Here is a 25,767-nt window from a genome sequence, read left to right as displayed (position 1 = left end):
CCTCCTGCATACGAACACGGAAAAACAAAATACGCTTTCAACCTCGCAAGACGTACTCCACGCTTCAACTTTCAAGCAGAGCACAGCGGCGCCGTCTCCCGCACACACTCTCTCGTCGCAACGCCGCCGCCGCGTTCTCCGGCGATGGAGGAAACCGCCGCCATTCGTACATCTGGCATCCCCGTCTCTGTGTCCTCCACGGCCTCTGCGGATGGCGACGCCTCTGCTGATCCCACTGCCTCGGCCGCCGCCGCCGCCGCCACGGTCGGCGACGATGAGCACGACTCGAAGGAGGTCGTCCTGCGCAGGTACTTCATCCAGGAGTGGGAGATCGTCTCCGACATCCTCCGCCGCATCGTCGACGCCGGTGGCGTCGCCGAACCCGCCGATGTCCAGAGGATCCGCTCCATCGTATGCTCCTTGTGCCAACCCCCTTCTCTCTAGATGTTCCATTTCGCTGAACTATAGATCTATACATGAGAACAATGCGTATTTCTAGTAACAATGCTCCTTTTCTGTTCGTTACTAACTTGCTTTGGGTTAGAGAACAAAAATCAGTCCGTTCCACAGTTTCAGCGTCTATTACTCAATGCAGAACCAAATCTGAATTGCACAGAATTTTAACCCCTATTTGAATTGTGTTATGTTTCACCTAAATAAGTTGAGCTATATAGGATGCAATGTAATCTGTTTGCTTCTACTAGTTAGCGAATTGTACACTGAAAGCAGTTACAGTTTATCAATGTTATGTTATGAACTATATGTCAAATCCTCCATGCTTAAGAGTTTGGTACAAATTAACTTCATCTTCTTATTTTTTTGCTAAATAGATGGATAAATATCAAGAGGAGGGTCAACTCCTAGAGCCATATCTAGAGAGCATCATCTCTCCACTTATGCTATTAGTCCGTTCCAAAACAATGGAACTAGGCGCTTGCACTGATGAGCTCCTTGACATTATCAAGCCTCTGTGTATTATCATATACACTCTGGTCACAGTATGCGGGTACAAAAGCGTCATCAAGTTCTTCCCTCATCAAGTTTCAGATCTAGAGCCTGCAGTTGCTCTCCTTGAGGAGTGTCATAAAATGAGCTCAGCAACAGCTCTTAGGCAGGAGAGCACAGGAGAAATGGAGACTAAGTGTGTCGTTCTATTGTGGCTTTATATACTGGTCTTGATCCCATTTGATATCTCCAGTGTGGATACAAGCATTGCTACTGCTGATCACGTGGATGGGCCTGAAACTGTTCCACTTGTGACAAGGATATTAGACATATGTAAGGATTATCTCTGCAGTTCTGGTCCAATGAGAAGGATGTCAGGATTGCTGCTCGCAAGGCTATTGACTCGTCCAGACATGCCAAAGGTTTTCAGCAGGTTATCCTTGCAACTACTTTGTTGCAACTTACAACTCTTATCCATACACATTTCAAATTGCTGTAGTACATTTGAGAATTTCGTATCACCGGTGAACTGTCTTGTTTCTACCAGTACACTGAATATTTATATTCTCTGAAATGATTGTAATATATTGATGGTTAATATCCAGTTAACTATTTCAGTGTAGTTCTATGCTACTGTATGATAAAGGACAATGTTTCAAGTTACCTTGATTCTGTTTTTCAGTTTTATGGAATGGGCACAAAGGATCTTGTTATCTGTCACAGATGACTTTGTGGATCAATTTAGATCGATTGGTATAGTGGAAGCATTAGCATCAATATTTAAGGTTTGTCCCGCCTTTATCTTTTACTTTTGCACCAAACATCATACTGTAAATTTAGTAGAGATAGCTTTTTCTTTAGTATTTAGTACTATTGTTCATTTGTCTTTTCTCTAAACATGCGATCTTGTTTTACATATATCATTCTTTTAGGATGTTATCAGTAGGGAATGAGCACGACTTTTAACTTTTCATAAAAAAACAATCATTAAATTTTCCTATTCCCTTCTTTCTGCTTCATCGTGTTGCAGATTGGTAACCGGAAAGTGCTATGTGATGCTGTTTCTGGAATTTGGAATGATTGTTCAGTTGTGATGAAGACTAACATTGCATCCAGAAGCTCTCTCCTTAGAAAGTTTCTGGTCAAACTGGCGCAACGAGTTGCACTCATTAGCTTGCCTCCCCGTTCACCGTCATGGCGCTATCAGGTTTTAAAATTTTATTAATTGTTAGTACATCAGTATCTCGCAATCATTACTCGTAATTTGACCTTTCCTAAGTCATTGTGGGGTTCAGTAATTATTTTATTTAGTATGATACAACTCTAGAACCTTTAGATTGTTTTTGTAGATTCATATATCCTTTAGTGAAGTTCCAGTTATGATGTAAACGCCAGTTTATTACTGGAGCATATGATTACTCGTACAGTTTACTACAGAATTTAATAAGACATCGGGTTGACATGTGATTGCAGTCTGATTATATTTTATGCACTGTGCACAACTCCAGATCATATCAAAATTTTATGGAGATTATTATTTTTAATTGTTAAATGTTGATATATGAACCATTCAGTTGGAGAAGAGCTTGACTTTAATCCTAGAACACCAATCCTGTTCAGTGAAAGAAATAAACATAGCTTGCTATTAACCTATCATCTACCTTATTGATCTGCTATATTTCTGAATAATAGACATCTTGCAGAAAGGTGTGATGATTTAACACTTCTCATGAAAAATACCGTTTTCTTGGGATCTACCTGCTGAAGCCTGTTGAAACATGGAAATAAATCCTGGCATGATATCTATTTGTGATTAAGTTTCAAGTTTTTTCACATATTTCTTTTTATGGGATGCTATCATGTTTGCTCTCATTTTTTGTATCATTACTTCCATTTGTAGGTTGTAAGACGATGTTTCCACCATTATGTTAATCGATTTCCCTTATGCAGTCGATAAGTAGTTCACTGGGTGCAAACCTTTCAACTTCTACTGATGGAACTGGGACTTCAAGTGGTTCAACTAAACAAGTGAACATTGACCAGACAGACACATCTTCTTTAGAGGAAGATATGGATGTTCCAGAAATCGTGGAAGAGATTATTGACTTGCTGTTGACTGGTTTGAGGGATTCCGTATGTTGTCATCCTAATATTGTTTTGTAAAGATCCGAAATATTTTCTAGGTCATGTTATACTTATTCTCCTTTCTATTTAACCTTGAATTCTGTAATAATATTTCTTGATTCTCTCTTCAGGATACTATTGTGAGATGGTCTGCTGCCAAAGGAGTTGGTAGGATAACTGCACGTTTAACACCTGCATTGTCAGAGGAAGTTCTATCATCAATCTTGCAGCTTTTTTCTCCTGGGGAGGTTTGTTGAAGAACTCATGTAGTTTAAGACATCATTTGACTTTTTAAATATTCCTCAGTTTCCATCTCTACCTTTCAAAAGTGCAAGTCCTGAGTGAACCACAAGTATATACCTTATGACTTTTGGGTTCTGAAGGGTGATGGTTCCTGGCATGGAGGCTGCTTGGCTTTGGCTGAACTTGCTCGTAGGGGACTGTTGCTGCCTTCTAGCTTTCCTGATGTTATTCCTGTTATAATAAAGGTACATACTAGAATGGTACCAAATACCACTTATACATATATATAGATCCCATGATATATTCTTTTAGATGCTAACACTGGCATCAAAGGTGCATGTTTTCTCAATTCTTTACTTGATAACCAAAATGTTTCTGATTATTTGGTTAAACAAGTCTTGCCTATATTCTGATAAAACATTTGAGGCAAATCCAGTGACAATTTTAGCTCTGCAGGCTTTGCACTATGATGTACGAAGAGGTCCACATAGCATTGGTTCACATGTAAGAGATGCTGCAGCATATGTCTGTTGGGCATTTGGTCGAGCCTATACCAATTTCGATATGAAGGCTGTATTGCAACAACTTGCTCCCCATCTTCTAACGGTTGCATGTTATGATCGAGAGGCAAGTTCATTCTGATTTAGTCATTCATTTGTGGCATCTAGATTTTGTGATGCATTCTCTAGCATCTTAGTATTTTTTTTCTTACTGCCGAATCATGTGTGTCCTTATACATATATGATGTAGGTTAATTGCAGAAGAGCTGCTTCTGCTGCCTTTCAAGAGAATGTTGGAAGACAGGGAAATTTTCCGCATGGCATTGATATTGTGAATGCAGCAGACTACTTTGCACTGGCTTCCAGATCAAACTCTTATCTGAATGTCGCTGTTTTTGTTGCTCAATATAAGGAGTATCTTCATCCGTTTGCAGAGGAGCTACTGTGCAACAAAATATCCCACTGGGTACTGTAGTACTACGACTTATTAATTGTTTCTTGTTCCTGCATTATATCTGTTTTCTGACTTTGCATGCTTCAATCTGAAGATATTAGGCGTGATGCCCTTGACCAAACAAGTTTCATGATATTCGATCTCTTGGCCCATTGCCTTAGTTTGTTCCTATTGTAAATTTCAGTGAGATGAGCTTATGATTTGTCAGACGTGATGTTGGCTGACTTTATTTTCTTTCTAGGAGAGAAGCTTGCGAGAGTTGGCTGCTCAGGCCCTTTCTATGCTTGTACAGTATGACATGAACTACTTTGCTGGATATGCCCTTGAAAAGTTAGTTCCCTGCACTCTTTCATCAGATTTGTGCACTCGACATGGGGCCACTTTAGCTGCTGGTGAGATTGCTTTGAAGTTGTATCAGCTCGGTTTTACTTTTACCACAGGTAAGAGATCCATTTATCTAGATTATCTCTTGTAATACTTTTTATCTGAATTGTTTACCCTATAAACTCCTTTGCATGGGTGTTCATTATTCTATAGACATGCAGAAAGCTCTGTCAGGAATTGTTCCTGCAATTGAAAAGGCACGCCTTTATCGAGGTAAAGGAGGAGAGATAATGCGTTCTGCTGTTTCCCGATTCATTGCATGCATTTCTATGTCTGGGATATCCTTGAATGAGAAGACAAAGAGAAGTTTGTTAGAAACCCTTAATGAGAATTTGAGGCATCCCAATGCTCAAATACAGGTGAGAGCTTTCTTTGGTCTTGAATCAGCAACTGAACAAATTTCCCATGTAATTATGCTTGGTTAGGCTACAGTCTACTATAACTTTCCAGTTCTCAGGTTTATTTCTAAAAATACTCCCTACATTCCATATTATAAGACGTTTTGGGTTTGTCCTAGGTGAAACTTCATGTTTGACCAAGTTTACATATAAAAAAAAACGTAGCAAGTCCACAAAACAAACACACTTACAAAATATATTCAATGGTAAATTTTGATGAAATTAGTTTGGTGTTGTAGATGTTGCTATTTTTTTTTCTATAAACTTGGTCAAACTTGAAGTACAATTGTAGTACCGCTCCAATATATATTTAATCAATACACTATTATAGCCTAGACCCACTGTGCAAATCAACAATGTAAATCTTTCTCCTTTTCTCCATTGACATAATAATTTCTAGGCCCTGAGAGCAACATTGTGGCTACTTCTTTTCCCTGTTTTAATAATATATTAGATAACAACATAGGCTTGTTGATGTCAATTATTCACTCAAAAGTGACCCTCTCAGCAACCACCTGTATCTTATTGTCTTGTGTTCTGTTGTTTGATATGGCACTGAACATTGTACAAGCATGACTGGTGCATCTGTGCTTTAGACTGAGTGTTATTCTACAATTTTGTCCAGTGTGCTGCTGTTGATGCATTGAAGCATTTTATTCCAACATATCTGGTTTCTTCCGGTGAAAAGACTGCTAATGGCATCATCACGAAGTACTTGACCCTTCTAGATGACCCAAATGTTGCTGCAAGACGAGGTGCAGCACTTGCCCTTGGAACATTACCATATGAGTTCTTGGTATTAAAATGGATGCCTGTCATAAGTAAGCTGTGCAGCTCATGCACAATTGAGGTAATGAGATTACCTGAGCCAAATATTAACTCATTCTGTTGATTTGCTTCTGGGATTGTAGAACTGAAACTTCAGTTTCATGAATATGTAGGATAAGCCTGATGACCCTGATGCTGAAGCACGTGTGAACTCTGTTAGGGGGCTAATTTTGGTTTGCGAAACATTAACTGCTTCTGTTGAACACAGCTCAAGTTTTGGCGATTCCATGTATTCATACATTAAAGATAAGGTCATGCAAGCTTTATTTAGAGCACTTGACGATTATGCTGTAGATAACAGAGGTGATGTGGGTTCCTGGGTACGTGAAGCTGCAATGGATGCACTAGAACGGTGCACATTTATTCTCTGCAAGAGAGATAATATTGCAGTGAAAATAACACCAGTTGCTGAGCATGAGTCTAAATCGATTGACATTGACACCAATGCAGTTAACACCAGATGCCAACTATTTGATTCTAGTATTGCACAGGATCTGGTTGCAGGCATTGCAAAACAGGCTGTTGAGAAAATAGATAAGATAAGAGAAATTGCAGTCAAAACTCTGAAGAGGATTCTTTACAATGAGGAACTGTTTGTCCCATCTATACCATACAGGGAGCTGCTGGAACAAATTATACCCAACAGTGCAGATCTGGAGTGGGCAGTAAGTGATTATTCATCAATTTCTCTTCTGTTGTTCAATGTATTGTTTCTAATGCTGGCGTTGCTGTTGTTACAAGACTAGTTGAGGTGCCTATAACTCTGATCTCATAATTCCCATATGCTCAACAATTTATTCTTATTGCTCAAAAAACTTAAGTTATCATGAAAGTGGATTTAAGGGTTTAGATTTACAGTGACCTTGACTTGTAAGTTTATCTATTTCTTGAGTAACTGATTTTTATATTGTTCTATTGAACAAATTTTAGTTGTTTAACCATTGTTGCCTCAGTAATTATTTTCACTGCCAGTGCACATATTATTTAACCATTGTTTAACCATTGTGCACATATTATTTGACTAGGTGGTAGTGTTATCCAGATTTGGCTGACAACACATTTCCTTCGTTAGGTTCCTGCAGTATCATATCCACGATTTGTGAAGCTTCTTCAGGTCAGCTGTTACAGCAAGCCTGTGCTTTCTGGGCTTGTGATTTCTACTGGAGGATTGCAGGAATCTTTGAGGAAAGCTTCAACATCAGCTTTAGTAGATTATCTTCAAGATTCAGACATCAATACAAATGATGAAGGAAAAAACAGAGAATATCTATTGAGTTGTGATCTTCTATGGGTTCTTGAGCATTACCAGAAGTGTGACCGTGTAGTTACTCCCACATTGAAGGTAACAGAAACATAATTATATTGCCGAGCGGCATGTTTCGGTTGATGATTTGAACCAATAAATTTTCACATGATTTTATATACTTTTTCCACAGTCGAGCTTACACATTTATCTTCTTTTTATTAAATGTATGCAGACTGTTGAAACTCTCCTCAGTAAAAAGGTTTTCTTGCGTGAGGTGAGTTTTTACTAATGTTGTGCTGTACACTGTTAGAGGCTAGGAAGTTTGCTGTGGCACATTTGTGAATGAAAAATAAGCACAAAAGATATTTTTGTTAGGCCTTTAAGATTGGGAGGCATGGTAAAGAAAAAGAAAAGAAAAAGAAATAGAACATCATAAGATAAGATAAGAAAAAAGAAATAGAACATTATAAGATTTCAAAGGTTGGAACATGCTCATCGCTGATCAGAATTTGGAGCACATAACTTCATACTGTATCATACTTTTGTAGCTTAAATCTATAACTTGAAAGCCCATGCAGTAGGAAATAACTACAGAAACTGGGTTAGTTCATGGTATTACAGAAAGAATCTTGAAATAATCTTATGATTTACAAGGTACACTTATACCTCCTGGTCTTGCAACACTGAGCAGGGGCATTGTGAGTTCTATAGTGGACTGATAAAATCGCTGGGCCCGGAGCTGAAGGGATCAAAGGACTTTGCAAAGTTAAGCGCAGGTCTCTCAATACTTGGGTACATTTCTTCCCAGTCGGATGGAAATGGCAGCACGGCCTTCTCTCAACTCCTCACATTCCTAGGCCACAGATACCCCAAGGTGAATACTTTCACCATTTGTTGCCTGAGAATTGCAGAACACCACGCAATGATAAATTGAGCTCAGATGTTCTCTCCAAAGTACACAACACCATGCAATGATAAACTGATCTCATATGTTATGTTCTCTACCAACTTGCAGATCCGGAAAGCCGCAGCTGATCAGGTGTACCTCGTACTGCTGCAAAATGATAGTTTGATCGCCGCGGAAAATATGGAAAAAGCCCAGGAAGTCATCGCGGAGACATGCTGGGAAGGTGATGTGGAGGAAGCTAGGCGCAAGAGGTCAGAACTGAATGAGATGGCCGGCTTCGGCGCCGCCACTTCACAGAAGCCTGGGAATGAACAAACAAGGAGGAAAACCGAAGAGAGAAATGCTGCTTCAACTGACGAGAACAAATCTTACTCTTCTTTGGTTGATTTCAGTGGATACTAGGAAGCAGGAAGTTCCGCCTTTTCCCTCCCTGTGCGTTTTTGGTTGTTTTGCGAAATGGTTGAGGCGACACTTGTACACTAGCATTGCCCAATGCCCCAATTGCACAATTTACACTAGTGTAGAAACTTTGCAGAAAAGAATAGTTGTTTTGTTTGTAGCATTTTCTGCCATAGGATTGTACCTTTTTAAGGAACAAGGTGTTGAGTGATTGAAATTGTTTTGTTCGATGAATGAGGCTTCCAGGCGAGGGTTTCACCTTTAGGTGAAAATGCTATGAGCGGAATAGGGGTTTGAAACACGGTGGCGCAAGAGATAAAATTATCGACAAATGTGCTCCTGGATAAATCCCATTTCCAGTTCAAATTATGATTCATGTCACTCGAACAAATCAATCAAAATACTTAACACAGCCAGAAACAACTTGCTAGGTGAACAGTGGTTGCAGCAAGTCGTCAGAACTAACAGGTATTATCACTGGGACAATATCTGCTTCGGAGAGTTGGGCAACTGAATGATAAAAAGAGTAAATTGAAAAATTGTGTTGTCCCATTGACCACATTGTATTCGTATCACTTGCTAGTTTGTGCATAATGCCTGGAGCAATGGCGTCACGGCTTCAACCATGGAAAGACATCAGGTGATGACGGTAATCGCGCTGTCAAAACTTCAACTCCTGTTTCTGTCACCTGAAGAGAAAAAAGGATAACGAAGGGAAACAAGTTCATATGCATAATCCAAAATCATCAAAGACCATAGCTTCCTCACAAAAGAGATTTAGCATGATTATCAAACTGAGGACTGGGATGAGCTTCTTAAAACAAAAAAGGGAGTTTGTCAGTCTGACACTCACCAAAAGGGTGTGCTCAAATTGAGCACTCCGTTTACCATCTGCAGTCACTGCTGTCCACTCATCAGGCCATAGACGGTCATGCCAAACTCCTACAAAAATATAAGAACTGTTTACAAAACTGTGATAGGGGCCTGTCAATATATTTGACAGGTTCGGGATATGGAATTTGACAGTGTAAAAACACTTGCCTGTGTTTATCATTGGCTCAATTGTAAATGTTTGTCCAGCTTTCATTATACCCACGGCCTTGTTTCCTACATTAGAAGGAGACTATTTACTAAGATTGCATGACATTGTGTAGCATTAAACGGAACTTTTACAGATGTCTAACATATACTGCTTAATATAAGAAACGAGGTGCAAGACATGTACTTGAATAATGAGGAATATTTGGGGCACAGTGGAACAATTCTCCTATGCCATGACCACAGTAAGACTTAACCTGAAAGTGAAGGCATTTATTAGAGTAGTTAGGGGGCAGATATACAAAAGAAATACCAGTAGAAGAATTAACTTCACTTTAAGATCAAGTCAGTGCCAATGTAATACTAACCACAGATAAACCTGACATAGATGCATGTCTATTTATTATCTCCCCAACCTCTCGAAACCGAACTCCAGGTTTCACTGCACATGAAAATGTTCAAATGTCATATCTCCTTCCCACAGATAGCTTGCCTTGATGTTTCAATAAATGTAACAGAAACTTCAGATAAATGAGCAATCATATGTTTGAAGTTTAAACATAACCAAGGCATAAAGCAAGGTAGATTGCTACTAACACAAGATTGAAACTGAAGGAATCACCTATTGCAATAGCTTTATCCAAGCACTCATAGGTACAACGGACAAGCTGCTTGGAAGCTTCATCAACATTTCCAACAAAATATGTCTCGTTCAAATCACCTGCAGTTTAGTTATATATTGTGTCAAAAAACCAACAACTTTCAGCAGCGAAATACAATACCAGGCTGCAGAGAACTTACCATGAACTCCTTTGTAATACACAGTTACGTCGACATTTACAATGTCACCATCTTCAAGTTTCCTGTTAGAGAAAGATCAGATAAAAACTTAAATCTTTCTAATGCAAAGCAAAGTTAGCAAAAGCACTACTGAAAGATTAGCTTGATGTATAAATTGAAGGGGAACCTGGCATCTGGAATTCCATGGCAGATGACTTCATTGACTGACCTGGATACCAGCGACAACAATGTGAGCATATCATATTCCTTTAAGCCTCTAAATAAGCAATAAGTTAAAGGCAACCTACGTGCAACATGACTTCGGGAAGAAATGGTAATTCAATGGAGATGGATATCCACCTGAGGACCAAGAACAGAAATTATGACAAACAAGCATATATAGAACTCAAGACAAGACATATCTGATAACCAGGGAAGTACATGGAACCTATAGAACCTAGCAAACTACAAGGTTTCATTAAGCATTGATGATACAATCAGGTAAAGGTTAACCAGACCTCTAGCAACTGTCTCCTCATGAACCACTCTATCAATTTCATCTGTTGTAATTCCTGGTTTGATTATGCGAGCAGCTGCATCTAAAACTTCTCTTGCGATCTAACAGTAGCAGCATGGAGTAGAACACAAATGGTTAGGGAAATGCCAGAATAATATTTCAGTGAAAAATTGTAAGTACTGCAAGCTTACTCGGCATGTTTCTCTCATCCTTTCAATTTGCTCAGGGGTCTTGATCTACACAGCAGTGAGTAAAAAAAATCAGACATATATTTGCATAATATATATGGTAATAACAGATATGTCCATAACTCTACCTCTACTCTTTTCTGCAAATCGCTATCTGGTTCAATCTTGGGGGTTCCCTAAAAATGTTTGACAATGTCAGCCTGTCAGGGGATATGTACCAGAGCAGCTTAGAAGATAACAACAGACTGTGGTCCAACTTAATGAGCCTCTTTCTTGTTTTACAAAGCTATCAGTTCAAATGGTATTCTTAACAAGACATGATGAAAAGGTCACGAGGGAACACAAACACAAAAACAAATTAATACTTACATCAAGCGCCCAATCAGGCTTCTCAATTTTATCTGGTACCACACACATCTTTGATATTGGATATGGTCTCAATGGACTGCAAAGAATTCAGGTAAGAATATGTACTAATGGTCCTAAATCTAGCAAATCAGTAAGCATGCTCAGTACTAACAGGTTCATTAATAAATTTAATAGTCTCCTTTGCAAATGAAGTTATTAATAAATTCACGAGCAAGCAAGTTTAGTAAGCTTCAAGAAACAGAAGCATGGTTTGTGGGCTCAACAAAAAGGAAATGCAAATACATGGTGACATACCCTGTCCAATCAAAACGAGGAAGCTGCGATGTGCGTGTCCGCCCTTTTTTCAAACAATATTGCCAACCCTCTGGAGTCTGTTGTAGTGTCAATGCATCTAGCTTTATGTGGACAGACTTATGAGAGCTCCATGCTTCCTTGAAGCAATCCTGTGTGCTGTAAGCAATTGATGAATACGAAAGCATCAAATATTTTCGTTCATAATGCTGAAGTTCGTAATGTTGCATTCATAATGAAAGCTAGTATGCTCCCAACTCCAAAGATGTGTCAATCAATTATGACAAGATGCATTTTCTTCAGTGTCAATACACTACCTCCATTACCATTCCCCAGTAATGAAGTCCATTTAACGATTATGAAACAAAAGTAAAAAAGTTTACTGGACCAGGATCAACTTCATAGGACACAAAAATTCCCAAATTTACATAATGCCAGAACTGCATGATACAGCTAGGGATGCAAGCGGGCCAACTCGCGAACATATTTATATGTCAAATAAGTGGTAAACCACGGGTTTTCGCGTCGTGGTCCGACTTGCCGCATTTAAAGATGCGAGTGGGTTGATCCATAAGTTCATTTAAAGGTCTTATTTATATCCGCAGGTTACCCAATAATTTTACCTATAAGCAGGTTCGCCCGCTTGCATCCCTAGATACAGTAAATGGTAAAATGACTGGAAGGCTTTATTAATAAGATTACCCCCCACACTTGCCAATCTATTCAGAAGGTTCCGCCAGAACTCAAACAAAACTGCTGATATCCAATAATTCTTTGTCTGCTACTTATACAGTTATACTCCTCCTAAGTATCAAGAACATGTGAACCGTCACTACTGATTGTGCTGTACTACAAAGCTGAAGTAAGTGAAATGAGAGCTTGTGAGCTGTGACTGACCAGAAAGCAGCGCCCTCCCGCAGAAGCTTCAGCTGCGCGCACTTGGGGCATCTGAAAAACAGCAAAAAAAGAAAAAAAAAGTAAAGAACCCGACTTGATTGGAGAAGCCTCTTCTTACCGGCAGGCAGCAGCAAGAAGACGTACTGAAGCGACGCCGGCTTGCCGCAGCGAGCGCAGGCGATCGACGACTCGGCGCCCCCCTTCTCCATCCCCCCCCCCCAAGCTGCTCTGCTCCCCACCACGCGCCGCGCGATTTGGATCCATCCACCCAGAGTAAAAGGAACCACGGTTACATGACGACTCTCAGCGAAGGAGCCAAAAGCGGGAAAGAAGCGCCCGCCGACGGAGAACGGACGGACACCTCACTCACCTGCGGTGGCGGAGGCTAGGTCTCGGGCGGTCGGGTCGCCGCGCTTGCCGTCGGTGGCGGCGGCGGCGGCGGCGGCGGCGGCGAGAGGGAGTCGAGCAGAGAGAGAGAGAGAGAGAAAGAGAGAAGGGTTTTGTTGCTGCTTTGCTTCGAGACAAGGAGAAGCGTGCGTTTGCTTACGTGGACACGGGCCGGGCCGCCCCAGCCCGCGATATGGAGGCCCATGAGGCTTCTTCCCGGCCCAGCTTAGATTCGGCCATCTAGTCTTTTCTGATTTTAGGGCCATTTTGGTTTGATAAAAAACATGCGCTACCAATTTATTGGCAAATTGAATAGTATGTGTGTTAGTTTATTGAGGCCAAATATTTGGTGGTGCTCCTATCTTATTTGATCATAATCTAGAAGTTTATCCACTATACTATGAGAATTTGGCTTTATATTGAAAACAATCCAAATATTAGCTAAATAATTTTACCCTACCTAAGTTTGCCTAGACTTTAACACTACCAATAAATTAATAAATTGGTAGGGTAAAGAACCAAATAAGCCCTTAGACTATACGTCTACAAATCTGTTTGGGGGAGCTTTAGATTCTGAGAAGCAACTGTTTGGTAGCCAGCTTCTGAGCTTCTCCAGTTTATGGCTTCTTAGTTTATTTTTCAGAATCTGTAACTGTATATTCTCAGAAGCTGTGGACTGTTTGGGACAGCTTCTAGCAGAAGCTAAAACAAGCTCCCACAAATAGGGCCTACGTTTCGTTTTGTATGAGATCGAACTATCTATATAATTTTTTTTAGATAATGGAAATGGGTTACATCTTCGGCCTCTGCCCGTAGGCACACAGCCAAAAAATTCAGAAGTGAACAGAAAAGAACTTAAGAAAGGCGAGATGGGACAAACCCCCAACTTCTGCCGATAATATGATCTACTAAAATAATGTTTTTTAAAATCGCATAGATTCTATCACGAAATTATGTAGTTACTACGCCATCCAAACTGGAGTAAAAGTTCCTTGGCTACCAATTCCAAGCGTGTAGCATCATTGCGCATAGTACCCTGTTGTTCCTGTGAAAGCATCATATATCAAGAGTGGAGCCAATTGGAACACATGAAGATAACATGCATGATGTTAGTCATTTTTTTATGGTTAAAAACTATATCATTACGGCAACGCCAAATTGACCAACATAGAGCACTAGCTCTAAATAAAATCATTTTTTTGGATCCAGGCACTCCCCTTAGCTAGTTACCAAAAATATCTTTTGCATTGTACGGAGGGGGATATTGAAGGCAAAGAAGACACATCGCCAAACAAAACATGCAACATGACAGTCAAAAAAAAGATGTTAGATGGTCTCTTGTGTATTAAAAACAACATTGCTTGTTTTCCCTCCATTTTCTCTTTATGAGGTTATCTTTCGTCAAGATTACTTTTTTTTAAGAAGCCACATAAATACTTTCTATATAAAATTACTTTAAAATATTAAAAGCTATTTATAATTAAAAATTATAATATTAACACTCGACTTCATCTAGAGTGACGCTGCTGCCGAGATTTCCAATAAAATTCTGCCGCTGCTGCGCTTCTTCCCTGGCATACTGAATTTACTGAGGTTTCTGTAGCGATGAAACCGGGGCCCCACAGAAACATTCGTCAGTTATTAATGCAACGGCTTCTTCTCTTCAAAACAGCCGTAAAAATGGAGCAGGAAACGGACCAATACACAAACACAAAAAGGTGTGAAAAAAAAAATTACTCCATCTTTCCTCTAATATAAGGTGTTGGAAATTTGGTCATAATTCGGCATATTTTAATCCAAAATAACAAGATAATAAACATGATATTTACAATAGGATTTGATCCAGTGATAGTGGTGAATGTAATCAACATGAGCATGCTTAACGTTGAATAAGCATCAACAATCACATAATGACACAATGTTGACATTGCGATGAACATTAACAGTAAAACTTCTAATTGAAATAATGTAATAAGGTTATACCCCAAGAATGGTCATCCGCTGGAGTTTGAGGCAGTATTGCCTCCGTTGGTGTTGACGGGAGTCTCCTTCTCCTTGTCTCCAGTGTTCGACATGTTGGTGAAGATGAAGTAGATGTTGACGAACAGTGAGTAGTCGCACCTTGCGCTCCCCAAAAACCTGATCGCCCGCCCGTCTGTGCAAACGTCGCAGCAACGCGTGGTTTCGGAGGCCTACTCTCCCAACGCGTGTGTACACACTCGTCGGGATGGGATTACCGTAGCAGCAACAGCTTTTGAATATGGATGAAAGTGTGTCTTCTTCTTCTCGTGGGAGATCAAATCCATTCTCATTTTATAAGAGGAATGGAAGATGAAGAGTAAGAGTCATGGAATAGGAAGAGGAATGGAGCAACTAATTGTCATCAACTAGCCATGAACCATCCTCCACTACACAACCATCAACCAACAATCAATTAAGAGTAATTGATGTAAGTTACCAATGGAATAGGAAGAGGAATAGAGCAACTAATTGTCATCAACTAGCCATGAACCATCCTCCACTACACAACCATCAACCATCCATCAATTAGGACTAATTGATATAAGTTACCAATTCCTTAATCAAATGGATTAATTCTCAAAACTCTTCATCCCATTGATATCCCATAGAAGAATGAATTCACATGAATTCCTAGCATAATGAGCCTTGGAATTTATTTGATTTAATTGATTTAAATGGATTAATTACCCAATTAAATCTAACAATCCCCACCAAATTTCAAGGCTCATGAGAATGCTCTCTATTCCATAGCAGCTTTTATATACCAGTGTTTCGGTGAAGACTGTTAAGTTGAACTTTCACCTAGAAAAGGAGCTACACCTGACCACAATTGAACAATGGACTATGCCTTGAATTGTCAGTCTTGTGCAGTTAGGTTTCACTCAATTCCATAACTGATACTAGGCAACCATTAGTATTCCCTCGGGTTGGAGCTTATAAGTCATACTCCAGGCCTTTCATGAGTATCTAGAGATCACCCAAATCTCATAGACTGTGACTAGCAGTCGAACTCATATAGGTGTGTTCCTTCTAAGATGTTCTGCAGGTCAACATCTCTGCTTGGAAAAGCCACTCGGATCACATTAAGACATAAGCCATCCTACCATGCAGGAAAGAAGAGAAGCACATCATGAAAATGAGCCCTTTTCAAGGGTCTCTTCTCTCAGTCACACAATAGTTTGTTTCACCATCCAAATTCACGGGATCTTCGATCATAATGGACAGGTTTCCACTATTATGCAACCTTAGGTGGGTATCAAGCCCATTTCCCTCGATGCACTGTCTATCACATTACGTGGTAGCCCCTTGGTAAACTGATCTGCCAGATTTCTAGCCGTTTAGACATAGTCCAATGCTATCACTCCGGAGTTTTTCTGCTTTCTGACAGATTTCAGTCTTCTCTTGATGTGTCTAGATGACTTCATGTTGTCCTTTGAACTGTTCACTTTAATAATCACTGTTTGATTATCGCAGTTCATTAGGATAGCTGGCACTGGTTTTTCAACCACCGGCAAATCCATCAGGAGTTCACGAAGCCACTCGGCCTCAACTGTCGCAGTATCTAGTGCTGTAAGTTCTGCTTCCATTGTTGACCTCGTTAAGATGGTCTGCTTGCAAGACTTCCAGGAAACAGCGCCACCTCCAAGTGTGAACACATATCCACTTGTGGCTTTTATCTCATCAGCATCAGATATCCAGTTTGAGTCACTATACCCTTCTAGTACTTTTGGATACCCGGTATAGTGAATTCCATAGCTCATAGTACCCTTTAGATAGCGCATTACTCTTTCCAGAGTCTGCCAATGATCATCTCCCGGATTTGAGACAAACCGGCTCAGCTTACTTACAGCAAATGAGATGTCAGGCCTCGTTGCGCTAGCCAAGTACATCAATGAACCAATGATTTGAGAGTATCTCAACTGATCCCTTGCTATTCTTCGGTTTTTCCTTAATAGCACGCTGGGATCATAAGGAGTAGGAGCTGGCTTGCAGTCACTATATCCAAAGCGACTCAAAACCTTGTCCACATAGTAGGATTGCACAAGTGTAATCCCACCCTCATCTCCTCTTTGTAGTTTGATGTTAAGAATAACATCAGCCTCTCCCAAATCTTTCATTTCAAAACTCTTGGACAGATAGTCTTTGACCTCCTCAATCACATTAAGGCTGGTCCCAAAGATCAGTATGTCATCGACATATAAGCACAAGATCACCACTTCTCCCCCACCATAGCGATAGTATACACATTTGTCAGCTTCGTTCACAACAAAGCCTGCAGATGTAAGCGTGGTGTCAAACTTCTCATGCCATTGCTTAGGTGCTTGCTTGAGGCCATACAAGGATTTCAATAGTTTACACACCATTCCCTCCTGACCTTCTAGTACATACCCGTCTGGTTGATCCATATAGATCTCCTCCTCCAGCTCTCCGTTTAGGAAAGCTGTCTTAACGTCCATCTGATGGACGAGAAGACCATGAGAGGCTGCCAGAGCAAGTAGTACTCGAATCGTGGTCAAGCGAGCAACTGGTGAGTATGTGTCGAAGAAGTCCTCGCCTTCCTTTTGGGTATAACCCTTGGCCACAAGCCTTGCCTTGTACTTTTCGATTGTACCATCAGGCCTAAGCTTTTTCTTGAAAACCCATTTGCATCCTACGGGCTTGCACCCATATGGACGCTCAACGACTTCCCAAGTACCATTAGACATAATCGAGTCCATTTCACTGCGTACTGCTTCCTTCCAGTAGTCAGCGTCAGGAGATGAATATGCCTCTTCTATGGTTCTTGGGGTGTCATCCACGAGGTATACAATGTAGTCATCTCCAAAGGATTTTGCAACCCTTTGTCTCTTACTCTTGCGAGTATCTACAATGTTGTCCTCCTCAGGATTTTCCTCAGGCGTTTGATCATTGTGTTCTATCGGTGCAAAGTGCTCATGGGGCATGATTGTTTCTTTACTAGAAGTGCTAGGTGTATATTTCATAGGAAATTCATTCTCAAAGAATGTAGCATCTCTGGACTCAAGAATTGTACCAACATGCATGTCGGGTACTCCAGAGTTTACTATTAAGAATCTATAACCCACACTGTGGATAGCATAACCAAGAAACACACAATCAACAGTTTTTGGTCCAAGTTTCCGTTTTTTGGCTATAGGTACATTTACCTTGGCCAAACAGCCCCATGTTCGTAGGTATGAGAGATTTAATTTCTTCCTTTCCCATTCCTCGAATGGTGTTACTTCCTTATGCTTCATTGGAATTTTATTCAGGACATGACACGCAGTCAAAACTGCCTCACCCCACCATTCCTTGGAAAGCCCCGCAGTGTCTAACATGGCATTCACCATCTCAGTTAGAGTACGGTTCTTTCTTTCGGCCACCCCATTTGATTGGGGTGAATAGGGAGGCGTCATCTCATGAATAATTCCAAACTCTTCGCAAAAGGATGCAAACTCATTGGAAAAATACTCCCCACCTCTATCAGACCTCAACCGTTTGATTTTCCTTTCAAGTTGGTTTTCTATCTCAGCTTTATAGATTTTAAAGAAATGCAATGCCTCATCCTTTGTTTTCAATAGATACACATAGCAAAATCTAGTGCAATCATCTATCAGTGTCATGAATTATTTCTTTCCCCCTTTAGTCAACACGCCGTTTATTTCGCACAAATCGGAATGAACAAGTTCTAGAGGTGCCAAATTCCTCGCCTCAGATGCCTTGTGAGGCTTGCAAGGTTGTTTCGATTGAACACAAGTATGGCACTTGGAACCTTTTACCAAAGTGAATTTTGGAATTAAACTCATGTTAGCTAAGCGCGTCATACAACCGAAATTCACATGACAGAGTCGCGAATGCCACACATTAGACTCATCATTCTCGCTAATATGGTTCACAGCATTATGATTATTACACATGTCATTCAAAGAAAAGCGGAACAAGCCTCCGCTATCATAACCTTTTCCAACAAAAGTCCCATATTTAGATACGACACATTTATTGGACTCAAACACAAGTCTAAAACCTTCTCTACACAATAGAGAGCCGCTAACTAGATTCTTCTTTATTGAAGGGACATGCTGCACGTTCTTCAGCTGCACGGTCTTTCCCGAAGTAAACTTCAGATCGACCGTACCAACACCATGAACAGCCGCAAGCGACCCGTTTCCCATCAACAAGGAGGAACCTCTCCTGACCTGATAAGAAGAAAATAGAGAAATGTCAGCACATACATGAATATTAGCACCAGTGTCCACCCACCAATCAGGTGAATGAAAAACAGAGAGAACTGTAGGTAATATTTTACCGTACCCCGATGTTCCTCCGCCCTCGCTAATGATCATGTTGGCAGACTTCCTGTCTTTGCGCTCAGGACAGTCCTTGGCCCAATGCCCAGACTTGCCACACACAAAGCAGTCTCCCTTTGCCTTTCCCTTGCTTTTCTTCTTAAAATTGGTTGCAGCCTTGGGTTTGACATCAGGCTTGACTTTCTTGTTGTTGTGGGATGCATGAGGGTTCTTCTTCTGTACCATATTGGCACTAGAACCTCCCTCAACCTTTTTGCCCTGGACGTCCTTTGCCCTCGCCTTCTCCTCAACACCCAAAGAGCCAATGAGATCAGGAACACTGAACTCTTGTCTGTTGTGCTTTAGAGAAGTGGCAAAGTCCGACCAAGAAGGTGGTAGTTTGGCAATAATGCCACCTGCCACAAACTTGTCCGGCAACTCACAGTTGTTGTTCTCAAGTTCCTTAGCCAGCATCTGAATCTCATGAGCTTGTTCAACTACAGAACGGTCATCGACCATCTTGTAGTCATAGAACTGCTCCATAACATACAGCTCACTGCCGGCGTCAGAAACTCCGAACTTGGCCTCAAGTGCATCCCACATGTCCTTCCCAGAAGGCATGTGCATGTACACGTCCACTATGTTGTCAGCGAGTACACTGATCAATGCTCCACGGAACAGGCAATCCGAAGCCTCGAACTTAGCCTCTTCCTCAGGAGAAAGAGGTGGTTCACTTCGTTTGCCCCGTGAAACATAGAAGCACTGCATCGCTGTCAACCACAATAGTGCACGTGCTTTCCATCTCTTATAGTTTGAACCATCAAAGGCATGTGGTTTCAGTGTAGCAGCAAAGCCAACTACCGAAAATGACCTATCAGGTTTTTGGATTGTTGGAAATTTGGTCATAATTCGGCATATTTTAATCCAAAATAACAAGATAATAAACATGATATTTACAATAGGATTTGATCCAGTGATAGTGGTGAATGTAATCAACATGAGCATGCTTAACGTTGAATAAGCATCAACAATCACATAATGACACAATGTTGACATTGCGATGAACATTAACAGTAAAACTTCTAATTGAAATAATGTAATAAGGTTATACCCCAAGAATGGTCCTCCGCTGGAGTTTGAGGCAGTATTGCCTCCGTTGGTGTTGACGGGAGTCTCCTTCTCCTTGTCTCCAGTGTTCGATATGTTGGTGAAGATGAAGTAGATGTTGACGAACAGTGAGTAGTCGCACCTTGCGCTCCCCAAAAACCTGATCGCCCGCCCGTCTGTGCAAACGTCGCAGCAACGCGTGGTTTCGGAGGCCTACTCTCCCAACGCGTGTGCACACACTCGTCGGGATGGGATTACCATAGCAGCAACAGCTTTTGAATATGGATGAAAGTGTGTCTTCTTCTTCTCGTGGGAGATCAAATCCATTCTCATTTTATAAGAGGAATGGAAGATGAAGAGTAAGAGTCATGGAATAGGAAGAGGAATGGAGCAACTAATTGTCATCAACTAGCCATGAACCATCCTCCACTACACAACCATCAACCAACAATCAATTAAGAGTAATTGATGTAAGTTACCAATGGAATAGGAAGAGGAATAGAGCAACTAATTGTCATCAACTAGCCATGAACCATCCTCCACTACACAACCATCAACCATCCATCAATTAAGACTAATTGATATAAGTTACCAATTCCTTAATCAAATGGATTAATTCTCAAAACTCTTTATCCCATTGATATCCCATAGAAGAATGAATTCACATGAATTCCTAGCATAATGAGCCTTGGAATTTATTTGATTTAATTGATTTAAATGGATTAATTACCCAATTAAATCTAACATAAGGGTTTTGATATTTTGCTTGTACCGTTTAACTATTCGTTTTATTCAAAATATCAAAATTCCTTGTATAAGAGAGACGGAGGGAGTATAATTCGGGAGCTGTGCGTGGCGTGAATGCGGCTACCGCTGTATGCTGATGTGTTGTCTCTGCTGATCTATTTCCATCTTATTTTAAGTACAATTATTAGTTTTCGTATTTAAAGTTTGATCGTCTATCTTATTTAAAAAGTTTATAAAAAAATAAATGAGTCACGCATAAATGTGAGTCATGATTATAAATTATGGAATTATATAGTAAATCATATTAAATATGATTCAGGATCATAAATTATATGTCACTCACATGTTAAAAATGGTATAGTATAAAATTTTTTCTCGAACGCTGTATAGTATAAAATCAAATGCTAAGCTCTGGGAAAGGAGACCCCAGGATCGGAGCGAGGCTGAAGAGTGCCGGCCGGTTGAGATGTACTTCATTGGATTAGTAAGATTAATTTACCCTTTTTCAAATGAGTATTTGTTATCCTAATCATCTAGTTATTGACTCAAAGGGCCCATATGTGTCATTATCACGGGTGCAAGTGACTATCTAAAAAGTGACAAATCATCAAATTAATTTTCGACCGGATTATGCCGCGAACTTATCTATAAGTTTATAACTTTTTTTATCTATCAAATGTTAGGTCACGTTCTTTTCTCCAACCAGAGTTGTATAAAGATTAAGATTTTCATAGCACGCTTTTCAAACTACTAAACAGTGTGTTTCGTATGAAAACTTTCTATATGAAAGTTGCTCTAAAATATCATATTAATCTATTTTTCAAGTTTGTAATAATTAAAACTCAATCAATAATACGTTAATACCATATCGTTTTGCCAAAAAAAAACTTAATCTTCATCTTCATCTCTATCAAAGGAGAAAAGAACATCACCTAAGGCTCATCGCGGCGTCTACTTCACCTAACTAGCGTCGAGTACTGAGGCCCTGTTTAGTTCCAAAAACTTTTTCGCAAAAAGATCACATCTAATTTTTGGACACATGTATGAAACATTAAATATAGATAAAAAGAAAAACTAATTGCACAGTTTGCATGTAAATCGCGAGACGAATCTTTTGAGCTTAATTAGTCCATAATTAGCTGTAAATGCTACAGTAAACCAAATGTGTTAATGATGGCTTAATTAGGCTCAAAAGATTCGTCTCGCGGTTTCCAGGTGAGATATGAAATTAGTTTTTTCATTCGTGTCCAAAAACCCCTTCCGACATCCGGTCAAACGTTCGATGTGATAAAAGAAATTTTTTATTTCACCAACTAAATCAGTCCCTCGTTAACTTCACGATAAAATGAGATAGCTCTGTTGCCTAGCTATTCCGGCGGCTATCTAATATAGCTAGCTAGCCAGCACAAGTCAACATCTAATTTAGCCACCTGCCAACCGAAACATATTGATGTAGAATACCGCTTGTGTATTCATTATGTACCGTTGCATGGTTAATATATTATTTTCATAATTATACAGAAGACACACATCTGGTTTAAATCGCTATTGCAAGACTGTCATATAAAAAATTACAAAAATACCTCCAAAACTATCCTTCAAGTAACATTATTGTAAACTTGAAAAAACAAGTGGTAAATTTGCAAATGCCTGTACAAATTATACACATACACGCTCATACCCGTAAGTGTGTACCGTTAACATAAGTTCGTTCATTCAAAGAACTTGATCTCATTACTCGAATTATATCTATCTAACTGATACTCCCTCCATCCCAAAATGTTTGACGCCGTTGACTTTTTTAAATATGTTTGACCGTTCGTCTTATTCAAAAAATTTAAGTAATTATTAATTTTTTCTATCATTTGATTCATTGTTAAATATACTTTCATATATATATATATATATATATATATAGTTTTACATATTTCATAAAAGTTTTTGAATAAGACGAATGATCAAATATATTTTAAAAAGTTAACGGCGTTAAATATTTAAGGAAGGAAGGAGGGAGTGTATGCTTCACTAACTCCAAATGCTCTACTGCCTACTCAGCAGAGCAATCATAATATACAACAGTATACGTATTGTCGTCTTCGTCACTTCGCTGAATGTTAACATCAGCCAACAGCCATCAGCCAAAACAAGATCAGTGATCAGAGAAGTCACAATCGAATGTGATACCGTGATAGGGAGACACTGGTTTAATTAATTTGTTTTTTTATATGTACTACATACCGGCAGTTTCTTAGCCTTTTGCAGCCCTCGAAATTGGGATCATATCGATGGTATATAATTAATTGGTCCGGCCCCTTCACGTGGAAATGGAATATTATGGTCTGCCATGCCTCAACGGTTTTTGGGCAGTGTTATATTGCAGAGAAAAGAGTAGCATCGTTTGCAGTATGATACAGACAAAATTTCATTATACACAAAAGAAAGGTCCAATTGGCTCAATTATTCCTTCTCCTTCTAGGGAATGTATCCTATACACACAAGACTTCTCATGTAGTACATATCATGCACACCAACTAACAAACTTCACCAAAATTTAAAGTCTCATCTTCGAATTCATTCTATATAGGGAAAAAAATGAAATTCTAACCGATTTATACCCTTAAAACTGTTTGAAATTTTATATTTTTTTCGTTATGGCTAAAATATAATGAACTTGAGGTTAAAAATTTACACGTAAATGTAATAATATTGAAAGTACATGTATATTTTTTTTCTATATTTTTATTTCATTAGTTGGTGTGCACAGTTGACGGAGCGTGGAGCTCCTCACCGGGAGACCGCGCAGGCCCCCCTTTGCCGGTTCGGCCGGGGGCGCTAAGTGAGGTTCTTCGCCCTCGATCGATCTGGAGAATGTTCGTGAGAGAGCAAGTGCACGAGTCACGGGCGATGTAGACAGGTTCGGGCCGCTGAGAAGCGTAATACCCTACTCCTGTGTTCTGGTGGATCTATGTGTGAAGGAGTTACAGAGAGCCGGAGAGCCAGAGAGTTCAGGCTCCAGAACCCCTCTAGCGTCCTTTCTTTTTTTTTCCCTTTTTGGTGGGCAAGGTCCTCCTTTTATATCTCAAGGGGATACCACATGCACCACTTCTACCTACTTTTCTTCTGGGTGGGGACCTACCCTATCTTGACCAAAACTTGGCTTGCACCTTCGCCTGGAAGCTAAATCACAACTTGTCCTTGAGTGAGGCTCAGCGCCGTCACTCGCCTGACACCGGGGATCTCCCTGTTACTCCCTCATTAATGGGCGGAGATTTGCCATGGCTGCTTTCCAAATGACCATCCGACGAGATGGGTCATACCTACCTCCACTCCACCGGAGGCAGATGCATCGTGGGAGCACGGTTGTCTGCCGATGACGCGACCGGCGTCAGACCAGTCACAGACCGGTCATTCTTGTCCACCACGTGTCAGTTTAGCATGCTACACGTCTGCCCTTCCTCATACAATGACTTCCTTGCAATGGTTGCGATGAAGCCTGGAATGTATCTGGCCGGGGCTGACGTGCCAACTCCAGGAGTTCCCACGCCGGCTCCGGCTAGGGACGAGTGCCTGGAGGCTCTCATCATTCCGACGGGACGGGGCGAGGCGTGTGTCAGGCCGCCTGTTGCCACCTAACCCGCGATCTGACCGATCTGTGACCGGTCACATACTGTGACCTGTCACGGACCGAACGAGTGTGCTGCGCTGCATTAAATGCGGCGTGGGGCGCTCGTCCAACCCGCAATAAACGCGGTTAGGTGAACGCCGCTGTGCTCACCTAACCCACACACGTGGCGCCAAACCCACAGGGGGTCGGGGCGCCCCAGCCCTCGGGGCCGAAACGGGAGTGGCCCGACCCCTCGGGGAGACAGAGGGAGGGGCGGCCACATCACCCTCGGGCCCGACCCCCCCCCCCCCGAGGGGGTCAGGCCACGTGGGTGACTGCAGCTGCCCCAAACCTCTAGTCAAGATACCCCCGGTCCCATGTCACCGACAGTAGCCCCTGGCGTTACGCCAGGGCGATCGCCCTCCTCGAGGGAAGCGCTCGGGCATGACGCCACTCCTTAGACCTGGTGACAGGTGGGGCCGGTCTCTACAGGCGGCAGAAACCCAGCGGTCGCAAATCGCGCACATCGGCAAGGAAAAACTGACCGACAATAATGAGCGGCTTTCTTCAAGACCGCTACATTACTTAAGTAGCGCGCGAACCGGGACGAGCTGGTTCGTTTCGCCTGGAGATGTGATGACGGTGCATCGGTCGGCGAGCGTAGTTAACGCGCGCACGATATGTCCCATCTCGACTGCCACGGCCGCACATCCGCCTCGTGCGCCGCAAACGGGCGAGCGGGATTAGTGGAGGCGTGGGCGCGAGAGACGAGGGGGCGAGGTAGTGGGCGCGGGGATCGAGGAGCCGGGCATAGCGTTGGCAAGGGTACTAAGACACCAAGGAAGGGATTTGTTTCCTTCCTCTCGTCACTCTTCCCTTTGCCTTTGCCACTTGTGCTCTGACTCTCCGTTTCCGGCGCCCTACCCTTGCCATACTCGCTCGCTCTCAAGCTCCTCCTCCGCCGGCGTCATGGCACGGGGCTCCGCACCGCTCGAGGGTAGCGTGTTGCCGCCTTCCCGCATCGTGAGCGAGAGGCAGGCCGGGCTGCCGCGCCGATTCATGCCGGAATCTGCCACCGGCCGGGAGGTGGTCGCGCTGGGCGAGGGACG

At 41.3% G+C, this 25,767-nt stretch overlaps 2 protein-coding genes across 4 annotated transcripts; one reads left to right on the top strand and one right to left on the bottom strand.

Moving 5' to 3' along the window:
- Positions 1-100: 100 nt before the first annotated feature.
- Positions 101-8,662, top strand: LOC4349076 (tubulin-folding cofactor D). Of its 2 annotated transcripts, none has more exons than XR_010736950.1 (17): positions 101-411; positions 831-1,378; positions 1,628-1,730; positions 1,976-2,152; positions 2,896-3,078; positions 3,201-3,317; positions 3,453-3,557; positions 3,769-3,939; positions 4,063-4,278; positions 4,508-4,706; positions 4,804-5,009; positions 5,674-5,898; positions 5,990-6,541; positions 6,949-7,218; positions 7,355-7,396; positions 7,777-7,996; positions 8,138-8,662. XR_010736950.1 is itself a non-coding variant. In XM_015759028.3 (17 exons), the coding sequence occupies exons 1-17, from the start codon at positions 145-147 to the stop codon at positions 8,429-8,431; spliced, it is 3,858 nt and encodes a 1,285-aa protein (XP_015614514.1). In that variant the 5' UTR covers positions 101-144; the 3' UTR covers positions 8,432-8,662. The 2 variants fall into 2 exon arrangements, 1 of the variants encoding a protein (XP_015614514.1); XM_015759028.3 differs by having other exon boundaries at positions 7,814-7,996.
- An 87-nt stretch (positions 8,663-8,749) lies between these two features.
- LOC4349075 (methionine aminopeptidase 1A) lies at positions 8,750-12,975 on the bottom strand. 2 transcript variants are annotated; one of them, XM_015759029.3, is made up of 17 exons: positions 12,879-12,975; positions 12,653-12,736; positions 12,509-12,559; positions 11,615-11,770; positions 11,321-11,396; positions 11,080-11,127; positions 10,955-10,999; positions 10,765-10,864; positions 10,555-10,606; positions 10,434-10,475; positions 10,268-10,329; positions 10,089-10,187; positions 9,835-9,908; positions 9,654-9,723; positions 9,470-9,535; positions 9,282-9,370; positions 8,750-9,117 (listed from the first exon to the last, which is right to left on the bottom strand). In XM_015759029.3, exons 2-17 carry the CDS (start codon positions 12,715-12,717, stop codon positions 9,040-9,042), a joined length of 1,173 nt encoding a protein of 390 aa, XP_015614515.1. In that variant the 5' UTR covers positions 12,718-12,736; positions 12,879-12,975; the 3' UTR covers positions 8,750-9,039. The 2 variants fall into 2 exon arrangements, with proteins under 2 accessions (XP_015614515.1, XP_066160760.1); XM_066304663.1 differs by having other exon boundaries at positions 12,653-12,731.
- Between the last annotated feature and the right edge of the window lie 12,792 nt (positions 12,976-25,767).

This window comes from Oryza sativa, chromosome 10, assembly GCF_034140825.1.
Source record: "Oryza sativa Japonica Group chromosome 10, ASM3414082v1".
NCBI classification, from domain to species: Eukaryota; Viridiplantae; Streptophyta; class Magnoliopsida; order Poales; family Poaceae; genus Oryza; species Oryza sativa.
This window is presented reverse-complemented; position numbering and strand designations above follow the sequence as displayed.

Excerpts from the sequence above, each read along its gene's own strand:
- LOC4349076 (XM_015759028.3), top strand. The coding sequence starts at position 145 with ATGGAGGAAACCGCCGCCATTCGTACATCTGGCATCCCCGTCTCTGTG. Across the intron at positions 5,010-5,673 it reads ATCCCAATGCTCAAATACAG|TGTGCTGCTGTTGATGCATT; the intron begins GTGAGAGCTTTC and ends AATTTTGTCCAG. Across the intron at positions 6,542-6,948 it reads GTGCAGATCTGGAGTGGGCA|GTTCCTGCAGTATCATATCC; the intron begins GTAAGTGATTAT and ends TTCCTTCGTTAG.
- LOC4349075 (XM_015759029.3), bottom strand. The coding sequence starts at position 12,717 with ATGGAGAAGGGGGGCGCCGAGTCGTCGATCGCCTGCGCTCGCTGCGGC. Across the intron at positions 10,188-10,267 it reads GTATTACAAAGGAGTTCATG|GTGATTTGAACGAGACATAT; the intron begins GTAAGTTCTCTG and ends ACTAAACTGCAG. Across the intron at positions 9,371-9,469 it reads TGAGCCAATGATAAACACAG|GAGTTTGGCATGACCGTCTA; the intron begins GCAAGTGTTTTT and ends ATATTTTTGTAG.